We start from the raw sequence: 19,242 nt of genomic DNA, 5'->3' as shown, positions 1-19,242 counted from the left end.
CAAGAACATTACAAGGGAAAAGAAGGAAAAATACTTACAATACAAGAAATCTCCAACACCGGAGAACCGAAATATCTATACCGAAATAAGGAACAGGACTAATAATAGAGTACGAGAAATTAAAGAAGAATATTGGCAGCGATTTAGTAGCGAAATGGAGGCGGATATGTACGGAGCACAAAAACGTATTTGGAAGATGTTGAGGGGTTTGAAACGAGAAACAAATGAAACAATACAACTAAGAACAATTGCAGAAGATACGTGGGAAAAATATTTCAGAGACTTATACGCAGAAACAGATGAACCAATGTAAGCACAAGAGACAAGCCAAAGAGATAATATAGAAGATCATGCGCAAATCACTTACAAGCAAGTAGAAGAGACAATAAGGAAACTTAAAAATAGAAAATCTCCTAATCAAGATAAAATACCAAACGAGCTAATAAAAAACGCAGGCACGGCTATCATAGAGGAATACACAAAACTGTTTAACATTATGTTACAACATAAGAAAATACCAGAAGAATGGAAACAAAGTATAACAATACCTATTTTTAAAAAGGAAGATAAAACAGACCCAGCAAACTATAGAGGAATAACATTACTGAGCACCTCGCTAAAACTTCTGACTAAGATCATTGCGGACAAAATATCCTCAATAGTGCCAATAAGCGAGGCACAACAAGGATTCCGAAGAAACCGATCAACTACCGATGCACTATTCATACTCAGGCAACTAGTTGAAAAATCCTTAGAATATAACTCTCTAGCCTATCTATGTTTTATAGATTTAACAAAGGCCTTTGATAGAGTCCAACTAAAAGACATCATCACCATCTTGGAAAGCAGTAATGTCTCGAAAGAACTCACAGAACTTATCGAGAACTTAAACACAAACACAACAACCCAAATAAGAACAAACTTTACCTTAACGCAGCATTTTCGAACTACAACTGGTCTCAGCCCTCTGTTATTCAACACAATCATGGATCAAGGAATAAAAACCGTCAAGAATACTGGATTAGGATATCGAATGGGAATGCATAAAGTAAACATATTATGCTATGCCGATGACGCAGTACTTATTGCAGAGTCAGAGGACGACCTCCAAAGAATGCTACAAGCTTTTAACAGACAGGCAGAAAAACTTAACATGCAAATTTCCACAAATAAGACCAAATGCATGACCATTACAAAGGAGCCTCTACGGTGCAAATTGGTAATAAAAAACAAAACTATTGATCAGATAATGTCATTCGAATACCTCGGATGCAAAATTACAAGCTCAGGATTCCTGAAAGAAGAAGTAAGGAAACAAGCCTATAAAGCTGCCGCAATATCAGGACATCTTAAATATCCCATATGGAAAAACAAACATTTGAGTACAGAATGTAAGTCAAGAATATACAAAACCTGCATACGACCAGTGATGACATATGGTGCGGAAACCAGAGCTGAAACATTAGTAACAAAGAGAATCCTACGAACTACTGAAATGAAGACCTTAAGAATGATAACTGGATACACATTGAGGGACAGACAGAGAAATGTAGACATAAGAGAAAAGTGCCAAACAAACGACGTTGTCAGATGGATAAGGCAGAGAAGAAGAGAATGGAACCAGCATGTCAATAGAATGGGCCCCGACAGAATGGCCATAATAATTCGCAACAACGTGCCCCATGGCAGAAGACCTACTGGACGACCACCTAAACGTTGGCAAGACAGTTGGCAGTCAACCTCGCAAGAGTTGTTTAGACGAGGAGGAAACCGGAACTAAACAGGCGATACGCCTTCTAAAAGAAGAAGAAGAAGCTATGACTTCCATCCAAATCTTTGAATAAGAAGACTAAGGAAGGAGCATATCAAAAATCTTAGGTACACCGCGATGGGCCTCAAATATGGCCGACTTAAATTCCGGTTTATCAGTGTCGTTCTAATTTTATTTAAAAAATGTAAAACTATGATGCAGGGTAGACGTGGGGTAGACTCAATAATTTGTTGTTTTATTTTACGTTGTGAATAAATGTTGGTAGTTATTAAAATTGTTATAAAAATATATAATTCTAATAAAAATAGATAAGTATTTATTAACACAAACATCCGATACGCTACTGAAGCAGGTAAGTCAAATTAACGTATCTAAATTCTTTGACATCTAATCTTTGACAAGTAATAAATAAAAGCTAAAATGCAAGAAAAATATATAATTTAGTTAATTTAAGTGAATTTCATAAATGATCGGTTTACTACACGTATGTATATTATATAGTCACTTACTAGTGAAAAGTTGTTCCATTATTTCACTCAATTTTTGCCGAGATCTACCGCACGCTACACAACCAACTATTTTAGAATCTTTTTCGATAAATCGCGGTAGTGTCACTGTTAATTTAAGTTCTGCCACAATTTCCATCTAGATTTACTACCTTTATACAACTATCAGTAGTAGAATAAATAATAAATAACATAAAATAAGCTCCGTAAAGACTGACAAATCCACAAAATTTCAAATCAAATTCAAATGTGTCAAATGAATCGTCAAACAGAACTGTCAAGGATTCCCACCCTAGAGTGCTTTTATGGCGCTTTTTCCGCCCACCATGCATGAATACATGGATAGCATTATGCTCCTTCCTTAGTCTTCTTATTCAAAGATCCAAATAAATATTCCTTCCATATGAATATTATTCCAAACACATGCAAATTATGTGTTTCTCGTATCGATATGGCACTTGCGTAAGATAAGCCAGTCTCGAAGTAGGTACGAAATTTTCCACGTAAATCGTCGTGAGTTGACTAGCTGTCTATGAGTAAGCTGTGCTGTTATCTCTTAAAAAAGCCTGGGTAATAAATAAATATTCCAAGTAATAAGTAAATTTTCCAAGTATTATGTCATTAACGAATGCCTTCAATTCAGCCCTCGTTAAAGCATCGTTAAACGTTACATCATTATTTATCAAATATGTGTTTTAGGGTGTGTATGAGATCAGTTCATATTGTTTAAAAAAAATTACGTACGTTCTGAAACTAACCTCTTCAAAAAAATGTTCTTAAGTAACGTCCTAAAAATCGTTTGTATGGTAATATCATTTGGATTTCATTCTTTGATAGATGGTTATTATTAATTTTGATTACCGTCATATTTTTTGCTGTTGTTGAAGTATCATATTTTGCAATAAATATTAATACCCTTTCCGTAACATTGAACTAAATAAATGTTATGTTATTTTAATATCTAGTGGAGTGCCCAGAGACTTTTATCTCGGAATTCAATTACTGTCAATGTATTAATATGAAACCTTCTGTATTGCGTTTTATAGATAAAATACTAAAATGTTTACCCATTTTTTTTCGTTGCTTTTAATTTTTTATTTTAGTAGTTTTAGTAAATTCTTAATTATTTCCTTCTTAATATTTTAATTTAAAAAAGTATTGGGTGAGTTTTGCAAGTTGTCTTAAGTGCATACTTATTTTCTTTTCTTGTATACATAGCGGTTCTCAGGATATAAGCATTTAGAAAAAAAAATAGTTAAATAACTTGGCTATTTTTATTTTATTTGAAAATTGACAAATAGGAAATGTTTCTTTTGTTCAGATCTACCACACCCTAAAATACTGGCATTTAGTAAGAAACACTGTGTATGCATAAAGGCTGTCGCTCACTAGAGAGGAGCGCATGGTAACGCGGCGAAAAGGAATTTTTAATAATACATAGTTTTAAATCGTTTCGCTGCCGACCGCTGCGTTTCCGCCAAGTGAGCGAGCTCCCATTTAAAATTATGTATTATAAAAATTCCTTTTCGCCGCGCTGCCTTGCGCTCCGGCGCGCTTCCGTCTAGTGAGCGACAGCCTTAATATGCAGTGACACATACCGATCTGGTCATCGAAACTGTGTGGTCTGGATTTTAACGCGTAAGACAGTGATGTAGACAGCTTAATAACAAATCAAATGTATTGAAATGAGATAAAAGTTCTTCTTTGCGGTATTGCCGGATTTTGTATCAAAATTTCATACCGCACAAGTAGACGTTTACGAAAATTGTTGCATCTAGGGCTGGAACCATATTTTTCACAATTAGTTACTCATTTTATTACAGCTGTAATAGATTATATTTAGCTTAGATAAATTATCTTCATTTGAGTAGTATACATGAAAGTTTTTAAAATAGTTTATTTTTTTCTACCACATTTTCCTACACTGTCTGCCAACCAGTCATTTATGTTTATCTCTGTCGCATGCAGTAAAATACAGACCACGCAGGTGAACTGTCCCGGATGGTATACCCTGCTGGTCATCCAATTTATGTGGTCTGGATTTTAATGCGTGATTTTTTACGTTTGGAGGAAAATGTGACTTTACTAATAGTGAAAAATAATGTTCCAAGTTAATGCAACATTTTTCGTAAACGCCTACTTGTGCGGTTTGAAAATTTGATGGAAAATCTAGCAATACCGCATACAAGAAATGTGTCAACCAAATTTTTATCTCTTTTTAATACATTTGATTTTCCATTAAGCTGTCTACATCACTGTCTTACACGTTAAAATGCAGACCGCATAGTTTCGATGACCAAATTGGTATAAAATCCTGTCTTATGGATATTTTTATATTTATTTGTATAAGTTGATTTTGTATTACATTTTTAAGTAATCCAAATTTTAGGCATCTAGTTGAATCATCCTTTTCTCGACACGAAGGAAAATAAACAATATAATGTGATCAAAAAGTTTAACGATCAAGCGTGTTGATCGATGAAAAATAAGTGAATATTATGAAAAATTAAGTTTTTACAAAGTCAAAGCACGCCCTCATATATCTTCTGTCATTGGAAAGGGCAAAATTATTAAATTTATTTAAAATATTTTTATTGCTTTTAGTTCCTGGTCGGTCAGAATAAACAAAGAAGTGAACCGTCTCAAAGAGCGATAGATGAGATGTACAACGAAGATCAATTACCTCCGTATTACGTCGATGGTCCGAATTCTGCCAAAGTAGACATGGTGTCGGCCGTTTCTTTACTTTGTTCTTATTGTAACTCCCTACCTTGCGATCGATACACAGATTTAACACCGGCGATCTATTCTGAAGTAAAATTTCTTGCAGACCGCACCAAATTAGTCAGAGTGGTTATAGTATTGCCAACAATCTGTCCGTTAACTGAACCAATAACGGTAAGCGAAATAATATATTTGTTAAATATATACAGGATAAGTAACTTCGAATAAATTCAGTAAATGACAGATATGTATTTTTTTAAATATGCTATTTAAAAAGCGCTTTTCTTTCTGTAGGGACATATTTTATAGCATGTCCCAAATTTAAGATATGATGTATTCATCAATTCGAAAAATTAACATTCATCTTTAATTATGTCTACCGCAACGTAGGAACTTGTCTATGGTAGGAACCGGCAACTCTGCATTTCTTTATGTGTATGTCTATCAACTGGTTGTAACGTAATTTAGGTATCTTTATCTTTGTTTCGCTTATTAAAATGTAGACCACCGATTTGGTATGATTAAGCCGGTATCCTTTGTTCAGCGATCGTTCAACCTCACTTCATTAACGGGTGTGTCTTAATATTCTTATGTAAATCCAAAATGATTGTTTTTAAATAACAGAGGAACCCTTGAGTCTTGGAGTCGCAACCAAACCAAACCAAATGCTACAGCTTTAATATAATTAATTTATGAAACGTATTGTCAAGGTGTATTGCTGGTTGCCTACGTAACCGCAACGTGCATTGAAGAACCTGGCGAATTCGCCAGAAAGTAAAAGAATTTTACAGAATTCTTTAGAATGTTCCAGAAACACTCGCCAGGGGGTATATAAAGGCCCGCGCTTGGCAGTTGGACCAGTCTGAAGTTTGATAATACCGCGTTTTAAATTGTGAATTAATTGGCGAAGGTGCCAGAATCGTTAGAGTAATAGTAGTTGCATAAATTGTGTTTAGTAAAATTTATACTCTATATTAATATACTACATTAACACTTTTTCGTCAGATGAGTTTTGTTATAAGGTCTAATATAATAATATAATTAATATCCCACATATACCTATGTTGAAACGTTAGTAGGTGGTTTTCTAAAATCACTCCAACGTCGATTTTGAATTTAAACTTTCAGTTACTTCTATATAAACTTTCAGTTACTTTTGAATATTCACAGGGTGACTCAGGCTTCCGAAACAGTTCTATGTTAGGTTTGTGGTTGGTGACTTTTCTTTCAATTTTTTTTCAGAATATGGAGGCAATGGTAAAGCACATTTTAGACATTTTTGTAAACATAGGTGGCCGGAACATATTTTCAAACTAAAGTTGTAGATTTGCCATTAAATTTCCATTCCAGAAATACCTAGGGTTGCCACCTGTCCTTTTTTGGAATAACTTGTTCTTTTGACTTTAAGTCATTTTTATTTTCGTATTATCCCTGAGAAAATTACCTACAGCAAACAGAAATATTCTTTTCGTCCAAATTTAATTAGAGATGTTATAAAACTTATAAATAAATTTTTCTTGTTTAGAATAGGCAACATTATTTAGAACTTCCCGTTTAATCTGAAATGATAGTTTAGGTTTTAGTTTTACCATTTTTGATCTTAAAAAGAACTTCAAAATTAGTAATTAGCAACGATTTAGTTAGTTCGCAATCGATAGCTTCCTGTGAAGTACTGTGTAATAGTTGTTTAAACTTGTATTATTAATAACTTCCTATACCTAAAATCAATATTTAATGAGAAAATTGAATATTGATTTATTAAAAGTATCAAACCTGTCTGTTACAATATGGGATTTCTGTCACATAATGAATTACGTTTGCTTCATCTACGTTACTGTAGATGGAGCTCAAGGCTTTGTAGGGTTTGTATAAATAAACAAAATACAAGAAGCAAAAAATTATTAAGGCCTAACCCCTACATATATGCTTATTCTCTGCATTAAGTTCATCAGACTGAAGGGAACAGCCATTCGACGACCGGTTTCGGAGATTTATCTCCATCGTCAGGCCGACTTTGCTGTACCCTCAATCCGACAAACGAAAAGCATAAAAGCAGAAAATAGCATTTGAGTACAAAACGTACTACTATGGCGAGTGCTAGATGGCGAGAGCAGCTAGTAGTAATAGGTAAAAAGCTTTTTTGGAGGCTTGGGTCACTCTGTATATAGGTATGTATAAAACTAGTAGCCTAAGAATTATTTACAGTTCGTCCCATTCTAAAAAAAGGTAAACACACCGTACAAATAACTCTAGGAAGAGGTATTTGTACAGTGGTAAAAAATTGTCTAAACAAGGCCGAAGGGGCAGATATAATAAAGCAATAAAATGTAAAAAAGTCGGGTAACACCTTTGTTTATTTGTTGAGCAAAATTCCTTTAGAATATCGTATATAATGACCAGAAATGACGCAATTTTAAGAAAAAATGTCACTTTCTGGCTTATAATAAAATTTCAAATGCAACGTTTATATTCAAATTTGTTATGATCTACAACAGTTAGGTAGTCATTGAGACGAATTATAATTCAATTACTGGCTACTACTGGCTTCTTGTTTTAATAGATTAATTACAAATATAATTAGAAATTATTTTGATTGTGAGAGGCTCCCTTGTGGGACGCCTATGTACAATGACGAAAGCAATACCCACCTGTGAAAAGACAAATTCGGGTAATTTGAGCTTATTTTTCTACACACTTTACACTGTCGTACCATACTGAATTCGCAGATTCAAAAGTACGTTAAACTAAAACCACCGAAAAACACTGAAAGTTCATTTTCGTCTTTATTCCGACTTCAAACACACCGCAAGCTAAACGTAGTACGCTATAACGGACCAACGGCCGTCGCGAGGGGTGGTGGGACGGACGTCTCATTTCATTCTGGAAGACTAGCAGCGACGTTGCCAATAGTTCTAGACGTTTCAGCACATTAAACAGTAAACATGTCCTTTAATAGTAACGCATATATCCTCTGGTTAATAACATATTATTACGCATGCTTCTTTAAAAATAAACTATTAATTTAATTAAGAACTTGAGATTTATTGATATCCGGTAAAGGTTTTAAAGTCACCTTTTCTGCAAATCAAACTGAGTAGATAGGCGCAAATTTGAGATGGGGCAATGTCGCCTTCTCTATTTCAGTTGGTTTTTACAGTACGTAGTCAACCTCCGATTGTTTGATCGGGTTAAAATGTCTAATGTGATATCTGTTCTTACTAAATCTATGGTACAGAGTGGGAAAAAAAATAAATTCGTTAAGTATTTTATCGTGAGTTTAAATTAGTGGACCCACGGAATCCGTAACAGTATTTTATAAAATATGTATAAACATTTTGTTGTGTGGAACAAATCTTCGCGAATCTATCGCATAATATATTGTATTATTAAAATTTTTAACGTTTACAGTGTTGATATAATTGTTTTTTTAAATAGACGCAATTTGTAATTGTGTATATAAATAAAACCAAGAGGGAGGGGTGTAATGCTAGTTCGCCTCCTCGTGGTACACCCTGGATAGCGTCTAATTATAGACGCAAACTAAATGAACTAGCACAACTGGCGACCAAACAATCCTATCTGGATCTCTTGGTCAATTGCATCACTATGGTACAAACACAGGGAAAAATGCCTAGTCCTTATGAGGACTATATGACAAAAAACTTGGACCTAGCATCCGAGTCTGCCAGTTGAATGTGGAGGGTATTAGTCGAGCAAAATGCGATCTCCTTCACAAGATTTTAATTGACTACGATGTCGACGTACTGGCAATCCAGGAAACTCATACGGAAACTGAGGATCAACTCCGGTCAAGAGCAAGGATTTCTGGGTATGAGCTTATAGGAGCCACTTATAATAGATCTTATGGTACTGCCTCTTACATTCGGAACACAATTGAAAATGCAACTCTGAAGCGTGCTTCTACCGTATGATCGAAAAAAAACGGCGTCCAGTTGGCTTGAAAATGACGATCAATGACATTTCCCCAATAATTTTACATATAAAATGACAGCGATGTTCATTTCATAGCCATCGCTGACGCCGTTTTTTTTTCGATCATACGGTACAAGTAACAATATCCATGAAATTACCGTTCAAGTTGGCGAGATCACAGTGTGCATTATTTATAAACCTCCCGCTGCCTCATGGCCACAGCATGTCATCCAGCCTTTCTTTCACCCAGCTGTATATATAGGAGATTTCAACAGCCACCACACCATAATTAAAACAGGCACTATTCCACAGTCACTAAAAAGTGCTAAAATCATTGCCATCTTAAAGCCTGGTAAGCCTAACGACAAGCCACAAAGTTATCGCCCAATCGCACTGCTGAGCACAATCTACAAGCTTCTGGAGAGACTAATCTACAACAGAGTAAGCCCAAAGATAATAGAGAGTATACCGATTGAACAGGCTGGCTTTCGTCCTGGACGTAGCTGCGTGGATCAGGTTTTGTCCCTAACAACTTACATCGAAGCAGGATTTCAACGCCAAGAAAAAACATCAGTTGCTTTTATTGACTTGACCGCGGCGTACGATACAGTTTGGAGACAGGGACTGATCTGTAAGCTAGCTAAAGAAGTCCCCTGCCGAAGGACCGTCAGCCTGGTCGACGATATGTTCCGAAATAGACTTTTTCAGGTAAAACTGGGAGAGAAAGAAAGCAAAAAGATGAAACTTAATAACGGATTGCCACAAGGTTCTGTCTTAGCTCCATTGCTGTTTAATTTATATATCGCTGATATGCCTGCTACTTCAGCTAGAAAATTTGGGTATGTGGACGATTGGGCGATAGCTACAAGACATAAAAACCTCGAGGAGACAGAGGCTGTTCTTGCGGAAGACCTGTATTCCCTGGGAAACTACTTCCGCCAGTGGAGGTTGCAACCGAGCGCGGTAAAGACGGAAGTTAGTTGTTTCCATCTTAATAATAAATTAGCAAACCAAGAACTTAAAGTAAGGTTTGAAGGTAACTGGCTGTCCCACAACAACACCCCAAAATATTCAGGCATTACACTAGATAGGACCTTGTCCTTTAAGAAGCACCTCACACAAACTGCAGCTAACCTCAACACTCGGAATAATATCCTCCATAAATTATGCGGCACCACGTGGGGGTCATCCGCGAGTACCTTGCGCTCCTCTGCGCTGGGTTTGGTTTACTCTACTGCTGAGTACTGTGCCCCGGTGTGGCTCAATAGTTCTCACACAGGAAAGGTGGACGTCCAATTGAACAACACAATGCGTATTATATCAGGAACAATAAAATCAACTCCCACCCAATGGCTTCCTATTCTAAGTAATATTCCTCCACCACATATACGTAGGCAGTATGCACTTTTTAGAGAATACACTAAAATTACTAACATGCCGCAACTGCCAATACATTTGGATGTCCATGACCTGGATAGGAACAGACTTCGTTCAAGACGTCCAACATTAACAACCGCAAGCAGCTTACACCGGGACGGTTTTAAATTAACGGAGTCATGGATTAGGGAATGGGAATCAGAGTTACCAGACCACGCCGGGAATATGCCGGCTATAACTCAGAACCCACCAGGCTTTGACATGCCACGTAAAACATGGTCTGCGTTAAACCGGATAAGGACAAATCATGGGAGGTGTGCCGATTCTATGTTTAAATGGGGAAAGTCAGCTTCCCCAGAATGCGACTGCAACACCGGCAGACAAACTATCCGGCACATAGTAGAAGCATGCCCGTTAAGATCCTATTCCGGTCCCTTTGATGATTTCCTGGAAGCTACAGACAGTGCAGTCGAATACATCCGTAATTTAGATGTTTGTTTGTAATACTTGTTATATGTATATTCGTTTGTACATTTTAGACCCTTGTCAGACTATTATTATTGTACTTCTACAGTGATTGTAATTCCATGTTTTGTTGTGATGTTTAGCCATACGATAGATAGATAGATACCAAGGGGGAAGTCACAACTCAATAGTCACAGTAACGTGTACAAAAAAAATTCGCTTACAAAAAAAAATAAAAAATATTCGCTAAAATGGATATTCTCGCAAAAGTGCATTAAAGCAGTTTTACATTATTAAATTTCTTATAAGTACCGGGTGTCCCACTAAGAATAGCTCTCGGCTGTATCTCGGAAAGTATTAGTCGTAGAGCTCGCGGAAAAAAATATTTATGACTAAAGAGAGCATGAAAAATTGCTGGAAATTATTTTCAAGTTTGTAGAGCGGTCGCTAGAGGGTGCAACTGCTATGAAAAATAAGAAAAAGGAGTTTTACACAATTTTGCTTAGATAACGGGTACTATAAATAATAGATTCATAATCTTCAGTAAATTTGCATATTTTTTGTTAGAACCATTTTCCCCTATCTGCCAAAATAAAGTGGTGGGGGAAGGTTAGATCTGTTTATATTTAAATATTAATAACTCCGGACTGGTTGATCGGAATCCAATAAGTGGGGGCTCGTTTAAAAGAGCGTTTCTTACTCTATATTATACCATATAAACAGTAAAAATAAGCTCTTGAACGTAGACGCTAGGGGGCGCTGTCTTACAATTTAACAAACATTACGCGTTTTTTCGAAAAAGTTAAATGCGGCAGTATATGTAATTTTAGCTGATACTAAAGAGTAATAAAAGTTTAAAAATTCAGTGAAAACCGCATCTTGATATCTTTTTTCAAACCAAAGTTATTAGCAAAATTATAATAAATACGAAAAAATAACCCCTTAACTACCTTATCTTTCTAAGACAGCATCCCTAGCCCTCTTGATTATGACCATTCTAATAATAAAAAATAAGATAGAAAAGATTATTTCATTCAAAAAATCGATAATGTACCAGAATATTGTTGCGGACCGGTGTGGACTCGACCTAACCTAACAATATGGCCCGCCCTCAGATGACCTTAACATCGCATAGACACCGTAATGATTCATTCGAAGATTCGAGAAGGATCGAGTCCCACTGGAATGGAGTAGTACATACGAGAACATTCGAAACCTTCTCTATGCACCTAACGATCTATGGACTATTCTAGTAAACTTTAACTGTAGGTATAAAATCTGGCGGCTGTGGCCTAGAGAGGGCAGTTATAAATATACAAGTGCAGTTGACGCGCTAAAATTCAAAATAAATTCTTAGTTATAAATCGTTTGTAAATAGTTCTATAAGTCTTTTATCGTTATTGTTTTTGTTAATTAGTGTTTAACTAAATTGTGACTTTCTATCAACACGGAACCGACGAAAAACGTAACAATTGGTGTCAAGTGTGGCGTGTGTGATAGACTAGCAGAATAAAAGACTGACCATGGCTCTGAAAAAATTGTTGAAAGACTTGAAAGTGTCCGAACTGAAATGCATATTGGAAGAGGGAGAGTGCGAGACAGATGGAAAAAAAGCATTTTGCAAGCTAGACTGAGAGACGTTTTGGTGGAGGAAGGTGAGGATCCTGACACATTTTACTTCGAGCTGGAAGGTGACCTTGACTCGTCCTTACAAAAATTAGAAGACAATTTGAATAATAAAATCAGTGATAAAATTATGGAAAATTCCCAGGATTTGCAAGAAACTTTAAATGATAAAATGAATATTTTAGAAGATAAGATCGCAGAAGATTCTAAAGACATACAGGCCAGCTTCAATAATAAAATATTGAATTTAGAACAAAGTTTATACAACAAGATAACAGAAAACTCCAGGGAATTAGAAGAAAAGATAATAGATACACAAGACAAAATAGCACAGATTGAGGACGATGTTACCAGAAAAATCGAAATTTTAAAAGAAGAAATAGCGAAATCGAATTCACCAATATGTCAAGAAACATCGGAGGGACCGAAACTAGTCGAAAATAGGTATGCCTCAAAATCAGTTATGAAACCTCCACAGTTTGACGGAAAAACCGCTTGGGCCAATTATTTTTGCCAGTTTGAGGCGGCTGCGAGAGCGAACGGATGGACAATCGCTGAAAAGGCTACCGCTTTGACTGTCGCACTGCGAGGAGATGCGACGGATATCCTGCAGACACTGTCACCTTCGGAACAGGGAGATTATCAGCAATTGGTACGACATTTAGAAATGACGTACGGCCAAGCTCATTTGGAACATGTCTATCATTCCCAGCTAAAAAATCGCATTCAAAAGTCAAATGAGTCTCTGCAGGAGTTTGAAGCCGACGTAGCCCGCCTCGTTCGCCGTTCGCCTTGCGTACCCTGCTACGCCCGAGAATGTTATGGAGCGGTTGGCAGTACAGGCATTCTCCGACGGCTTACGTGACAACGAGACAAGACAAGCACTTCTCCTAGCCCACCCAACGCACTTGGTGGATGCTTTAGCACGTGCCCTAGAATTTGAGGCCGCGAAACAAAGTTCTCGGTCTTTAGGAAGAGTACGGGCCATCGACGAATGTTCCGACGAATCCGTGGAAGGGATTGTTCGGAAAGTAATGGACCAGTACATGGGCAAGAAGGGACTGATTCATTGCTGGAACTGCGGACAGGTAGGACACGTGCGAAGCCGTTGTAAGGAGAAGAACGAAGAACCGGCTTCGTCGAGGTCGGAAAACTACTAAGGGTCGAAATGAAGGGGCACACGTCGACCTGTACCCAACATGCCCCAACGAAAACTGCTCGAGTCGCCTCGCTACAACACAAATTCAACAGCATGTTTGTGGATGGTTTTGTTGATGGAGAGTTCCGGACTATGCTGTTGGATACAGGAGCGACGAAAACTATTATCAGACCGGACATTCTTAAAACATCGAAGAAGGTTAAAACAACACAATGGCGACTACGTACTGCTACGGGGGGCTCTGCTGCTGTCCATGGAGAAGTAAACCTTAATTTTGTTATTGGGAGCACCAGTTTTGAACATCCAGTGGTAGTAGCAGATATCGAAGATGAACTTATTCTCGGAATGGACATCATGGCCACTAGAGGTTTTGAACTAAACTTCAAACAGGGAATTTTGAAAATAAATGAAGAAGAAGTGGTTCTACATCGAAAATGTGAGGAGACGCTTCGCGTGGTGGTAGCAGAAGATGTTTCGATCCCTGAGCGCTGTGAGATATTTTTGGATGGTTGCCTGGAAGATAAAATGAATAATGGGAGTATTATTCTGTTGGAGCCAAGGAACCATGACAGCGAAATAGGACGAGGGATCGCTGTTGGAAAAGCCCTGCTACGAGCGAAGAAAACTGTACCGGTGAGAGTAATGAACACGAATTATTATTCTGTATCCTTGAAGAAGGGAACCCTTTTAGGGTACTGTTGTTCGGTCTCCTCAGTCGTTCGAAGCGTGGAAGCCTCCAAAGTTTCGACTTCAAAAATTCCGGAGTTAGTAAACGTTAAGGGATTATCTCCCGAAAATAGTAGAAAATTGAGAAACCTGATAATCAAGTATCAAGATGTGTTTGATAAAGGAAAAGCAGGACAGAGAGGTCGTACCAATTTAGTACAACATAAAATTGACACAGGAGATGCGCGACCAATCAAACAAAATCCGAGAAGACTTCCGCTCGCCAAACGTGAAGAAGCTGATAAAATCCTTCGAGAAATGAAAGAAGAAGATGTCATCGAACCATCTAACAGCCCGTGGACATCGCCGGTAGTACTAGTAAAGAAGAAAGACGGTACCACCAGATTCTGTGTTGATTATCGGCAGCTCAATAATGTTACCAAGAAGGATAGTTATCCCCTGCCGAGGATAGACGATACTCTAGACACGCTGGCGGGGTTAACGATATTCTCTACGTTAGATCTGAAAAGTGGATATTGGCAAGTCGACATGGCGCCGAAAGATAGAGAGAAGACAGCGTTCTCGGTGGGCTCCGGACTGTGGCAATTTACCGTCATGCCTTTTGGATTGTGCAACGCGCCAGCTACCTTTGAGAGACTAATGGAGTCTGTGTTAAAGGGACTATCCTGGACTACCTGTTTAGTGTACCTGGATGACATCATAGTGGTTGGGAAATCCTTTGACGATCATCTGAAGAATTTGGAAGAAGTTTTCAAGCGACTAGAGAGTTCTGGTTTGAAACTTAGCCCCAAGAAATGTCATCTGTGTCAAGAAAAGGTACACTACTTGGGCCATGTAGTCTCCTCCCAAGGAGTTGCGGTAGATCCACAGAAGACCAAGACAGTGGAAGAGTGGCCAATACCTAAAGATAAACATGAACTACGAAGCTTTTTGGGACTATGCACATACTATGGCCGCTATGTACAGGGTTTCGCCACCATCGCAAAACCATTGACCAGACTTACCGAAGGCGAGAGGCGTTTCTCTTGGGACTCAGATTCTGACGAGGCATTCCGAAAATTGAAGAAGGCCCTGACTAGTGCGCCCATACTCACAGACGAAGTCCCTGAACCCTCTTGGCAACGGAAACTTTATATTGGATACCGACGCTAGCAATGTTGCGTTAGGCGCTGTTCGGTCTCAGATCCAGGATGGTCAAGAAAAAGTCATTGGTTATTTTAGTAAGACCTTGTCAAAATCGGAAAGGAACTACTGTGTAACCAGACGAGAATTACTAGCAGTAGTTAAACGGTTCTTTTTTTCTGCGTGAACGGTTCTACTGGGTGAACTGCAAAGAAGATGTAAGGGCCTGGTGTAAGAAATGTGACATTTGCGCAGCCATCAATGGGCTACAAAAGCGTGGTAAAGCCCCTATGCGCCAGTACAATGTTGGCAGTCCCTTCGAACGAATAGCGATCGACGTGGCTGGTCCTTTCCCGGAGACGAACGATGGCAACAAATACATTGTGGTAGTAATGGATTACTTCAGCAAATGGGTCGAGGCCTACGCGTTGCCAAATCAAGAAGCGTCCACGATTGCTGATGCCCTTGTTAAAGAATGGATCTGCAGGTTTGGTGTTCCCATGGAGCTTCATTCAGATCAGGGAAGAAACTTTGAGTCCAATCTGTTCCAAGGCGTCTGTGAAGTCCTGAACATCCGCAAGACCAGGACGACTGCTCTACATCCACAATCCGATGGGATGGTTGAACGCATGAACAGAACTATCAACCGTTATCTGGCCAAAGTAGTCTCTGACCACCAAAGAGACTGGGACAAATTTCTTCACCTGTTCCTGTTGGCCTACCGTTCATCCGTCCAAGAATCTACAGGGCAAACTCCAGCCAGCATCGTTATGGGACGGGAAGTGCGCCTACCCTGTGATCTGAAATTTGGTTGCCGACCGGGAGAAGAAGTCGCCGGAGAAGATTATGTCCACACACTACGTCAAAGGATGGACGACATTCATCAGAGAGTCCGCCTAAATATTCAAAGTGCTAGTGACCGAATGAAGGAACACTACGACATTCAAGCTGAGCATGGAGGATACCAACCAGGGAAGTTGGTGTGGCTATATAACCCGCAGAGACGTCGTGGGTTATCTCCGAAGCTACAATCCTCGTGGGAAGGGCCATACGAAGTCATGGATAGAATTAATGACGTCGTATACCGTATCAGAAAATTGCCAAAAGGAAAACCGAGGGTAGTCCATTTCAACCGTTTGAGCCCCTACCAAGGCGAAATAGAAGATCGTGCTGGGACCGTGAGAACCTGCAGCTTTGATCCCCCTGATTCGGAGATGTCCTTTGACGATTTCATGGCCCGATACAACAGCAGTGAGAAGGCTCGCTATGGTGTAACCAAAGAAGATCAACGAGACCTCTTTTCCGTGCCTCCTGATTATTCGCTCGCTCATTGTGTGGCTCGAGATTTGCGGATGTCCAGAGGAATCGCTGCGACGTTCAATGAGAAGTTTGGGCGTGTCGGAGAACTACGCCGACAGGATCCAGAGGTTGGAAGCGTCTTGAGGCTAACCGACAATGCACATGGTCAAGCAAGGCACATCTTCTACCTGGTCACCAAGGAATGGTCCCCGAGTAAGCCGACTTATCTCAATCTATGGAAGACCCTGATTGAACTGAGAGAAGCCCTGCTAAACAACAACATTGCACGATTAGCCATTCCGAAGCTGGCGTGTGGACTCGATGGTTTGAGTTGGCGTACAATCCGGAACATGATTGAAGTCTTGTTCAGATTTACGGGAATCGAGATCCTCGTTTGCTGCTACAACCCAAAGCTGAGATCGGGAGAGAAAACTGTAGACTGCTATTTCTACCAGACTTCGCAATGTACCAGGGGCCAGCTTTGCAAATACCTTCATTCACCGTATACATCTCGGGACGAGCATGTACCTAAGAAGGGGGCAGTGTTGCGGACCGGTGTGGACTCGACCTAACCTAACTATATGGTCCGCCCTCGGATGACCTTAACATCGCATTAAAGAATAGACACCGTAATGATTCATTCGAAGATTCGAGAAGAATCGAGTCCCACTGAAATGGAGTAGTACATACGAGAACATTCGAAACCTTCTCTATGCACCTAACGATCTATGGACTATTCTAGTAACATTTAGCTGTAATAAAAGCCGGCGGCTAAAATTCAAAATAAATTCTTAGTTATAAATCGTTTGTAAATAGTTCTATAAGTCTTTTATCGTTATTGTTTTTGTTAATTAGTGTTAAATAAATAGTGTTTAAATAAATTGTGACTTTCTATCCACACGGAACCGACGAAAAACGTAACAATATCTAATAATTAAGATATCAATGAGAGTGACTAAGAAACGACGCCTCAGTGAATTCATGGTAGGCTTTGGAAAAAAGTTGGTTTTATATAAAACATAGTTAAAACTCAAAATATTATTATATCAACAATTTGATAGTCTCAGCAGCGTTTTTTATCTTTTGATTGCTTTTCTAAAAATGCCTTTCTTCAAAAGAGAAAAAATGCTGCTAAGACTATCAAAATATTGATTTAATAACTCTTTGACGTTTATACTATTACGTCAAAAGCATCTTTTTCCCAAAGCCTACCATGGCTTCACTGAGGCGTCGTTTCTTATTCACTGTCATTGATATCTTAATTAATAGATAGTAATACATCTGGTATTATCGTATTCTGGTATATTGTCGATTTTAGAATAAACTAATCGTTTCTATCTTATTTTTTATTAGAATGGTCATAATCAAGAGGGCTACTGTAACCGTGTTAAAAAAATAAGGTAATTAGGGCTTGTTTTTTCGTATTTATTATAATTTTGCTAATGGTTTGAAAGAGGATATCAAGATGCGGTTTTCGCTGACTTTTTAAACTTTTATTACTCTTTACTATCAGCTAAACTTATATATACTATCGCATTTAATTTTTTTGAAAAAACGCGCAATGTTTGTTAAATTGTAAGACAGCGCTCCCTAGCGTCTACATTCAACAGCTTATTATTATTGTTTATACGCTATAATATAGAGTAAGAAACGCTCTTTTAAACGAACCCCCGTTTGTTAGATTCCATTCATCCAGTCCGGAGTTATTAATGTTTAAATAAAAACAGATCTAACCTTCCCCCACCACTTTATTTTAGCAGATAGGGGAAAATTGTTCTAACAAAAAATATGCAAAATTTACTGAAGATTATGAATCTATTATTTATAGTATCCGTTATCTAGACAAAATTGTGTAAAAACTCCTTTTTCTTATTTTTAATAACAGTTGCGCCCTCTAGCGGCCGCTCTACAAACTTGAAAATAATTTCCAGCAATTTCTCATGTTCTCTTTAGTTATACATATTTTTTTCCGCAAGCTCTACGACTAATACTTTCCGAGATACAGCCGAGAGCTATTCTTAGTGGGACACCCTGTACATCAATAATACATTATTTTGGGCATCCTCAACGTGAAAGATCCAAAGAACATATTGTACAGAATATCCCTAATTTTTTGATAAGATTATTTTTAAGTATGTACGATTTAGCAGGGAAGAATTGGCATATGCGCTTAAAATTACGAATTGAAACACAATTAAAATGAATAGGGTCTCTAGGGTTTTTACATACCTACTATACCGGGTGCGTCTCAAAAGTGACTCCCCCTATAACTTTTTTCATTTTTCAGATAAAAAAACAGATCTGGTATGTTAGTATATGACATAAATTAGGATTGATTGACGTATTCAATTGTTTTTGGTCACTTCCTGATTCACCTGAAATGACTACAACTTTTGATTTTTAAATGCACCCTCGGTATTTTTTTACATTATTCGATAGAAAATAACATTCTGAATAGAATGTCATATCATATGTCAACTTTTGACATTTTCGCTTAATAAAAAATCGTATTTTAAAAAACAATTATATCAACACTGGTTTATTTGAAATTATAACTTGCGGTTCGTAACGAA

General features: G+C 38.0%; 1 protein-coding gene across 4 annotated transcripts in view; it reads left to right on the top strand.

Annotated features, from left to right (window-relative positions):
* LOC115880804 (endoribonuclease Dicer) overlaps positions 1 to 19,242 on the top strand; it is a 135,004-nt gene that overhangs the window by 47,871 nt on the left and 67,891 nt on the right. For all 4 annotated transcript variants that reach the window (XM_030898095.1, XM_030898094.1, XM_030898092.1 and 1 more), the window contains one exon: positions 4,882 to 5,175. In XM_030898095.1, coding sequence (XP_030753955.1) covers positions 4,882 to 5,175 — 294 coding nt within the window. The remainder of the gene's footprint in view (positions 1 to 4,881; positions 5,176 to 19,242) is intronic.

Source organism: Sitophilus oryzae, unplaced genomic scaffold (assembly GCF_002938485.1).
Source record: "Sitophilus oryzae breed Bouriz unplaced genomic scaffold, Soryzae_2.0 scaffold_165_pilon_pilon, whole genome shotgun sequence".
Classification (NCBI taxonomy): Eukaryota; Metazoa; Arthropoda; class Insecta; order Coleoptera; family Curculionidae; genus Sitophilus; species Sitophilus oryzae.
The sequence above is the reverse complement of the archived record's forward strand: the minus strand, read 5'-3'. Positions and strand labels throughout refer to the sequence as shown.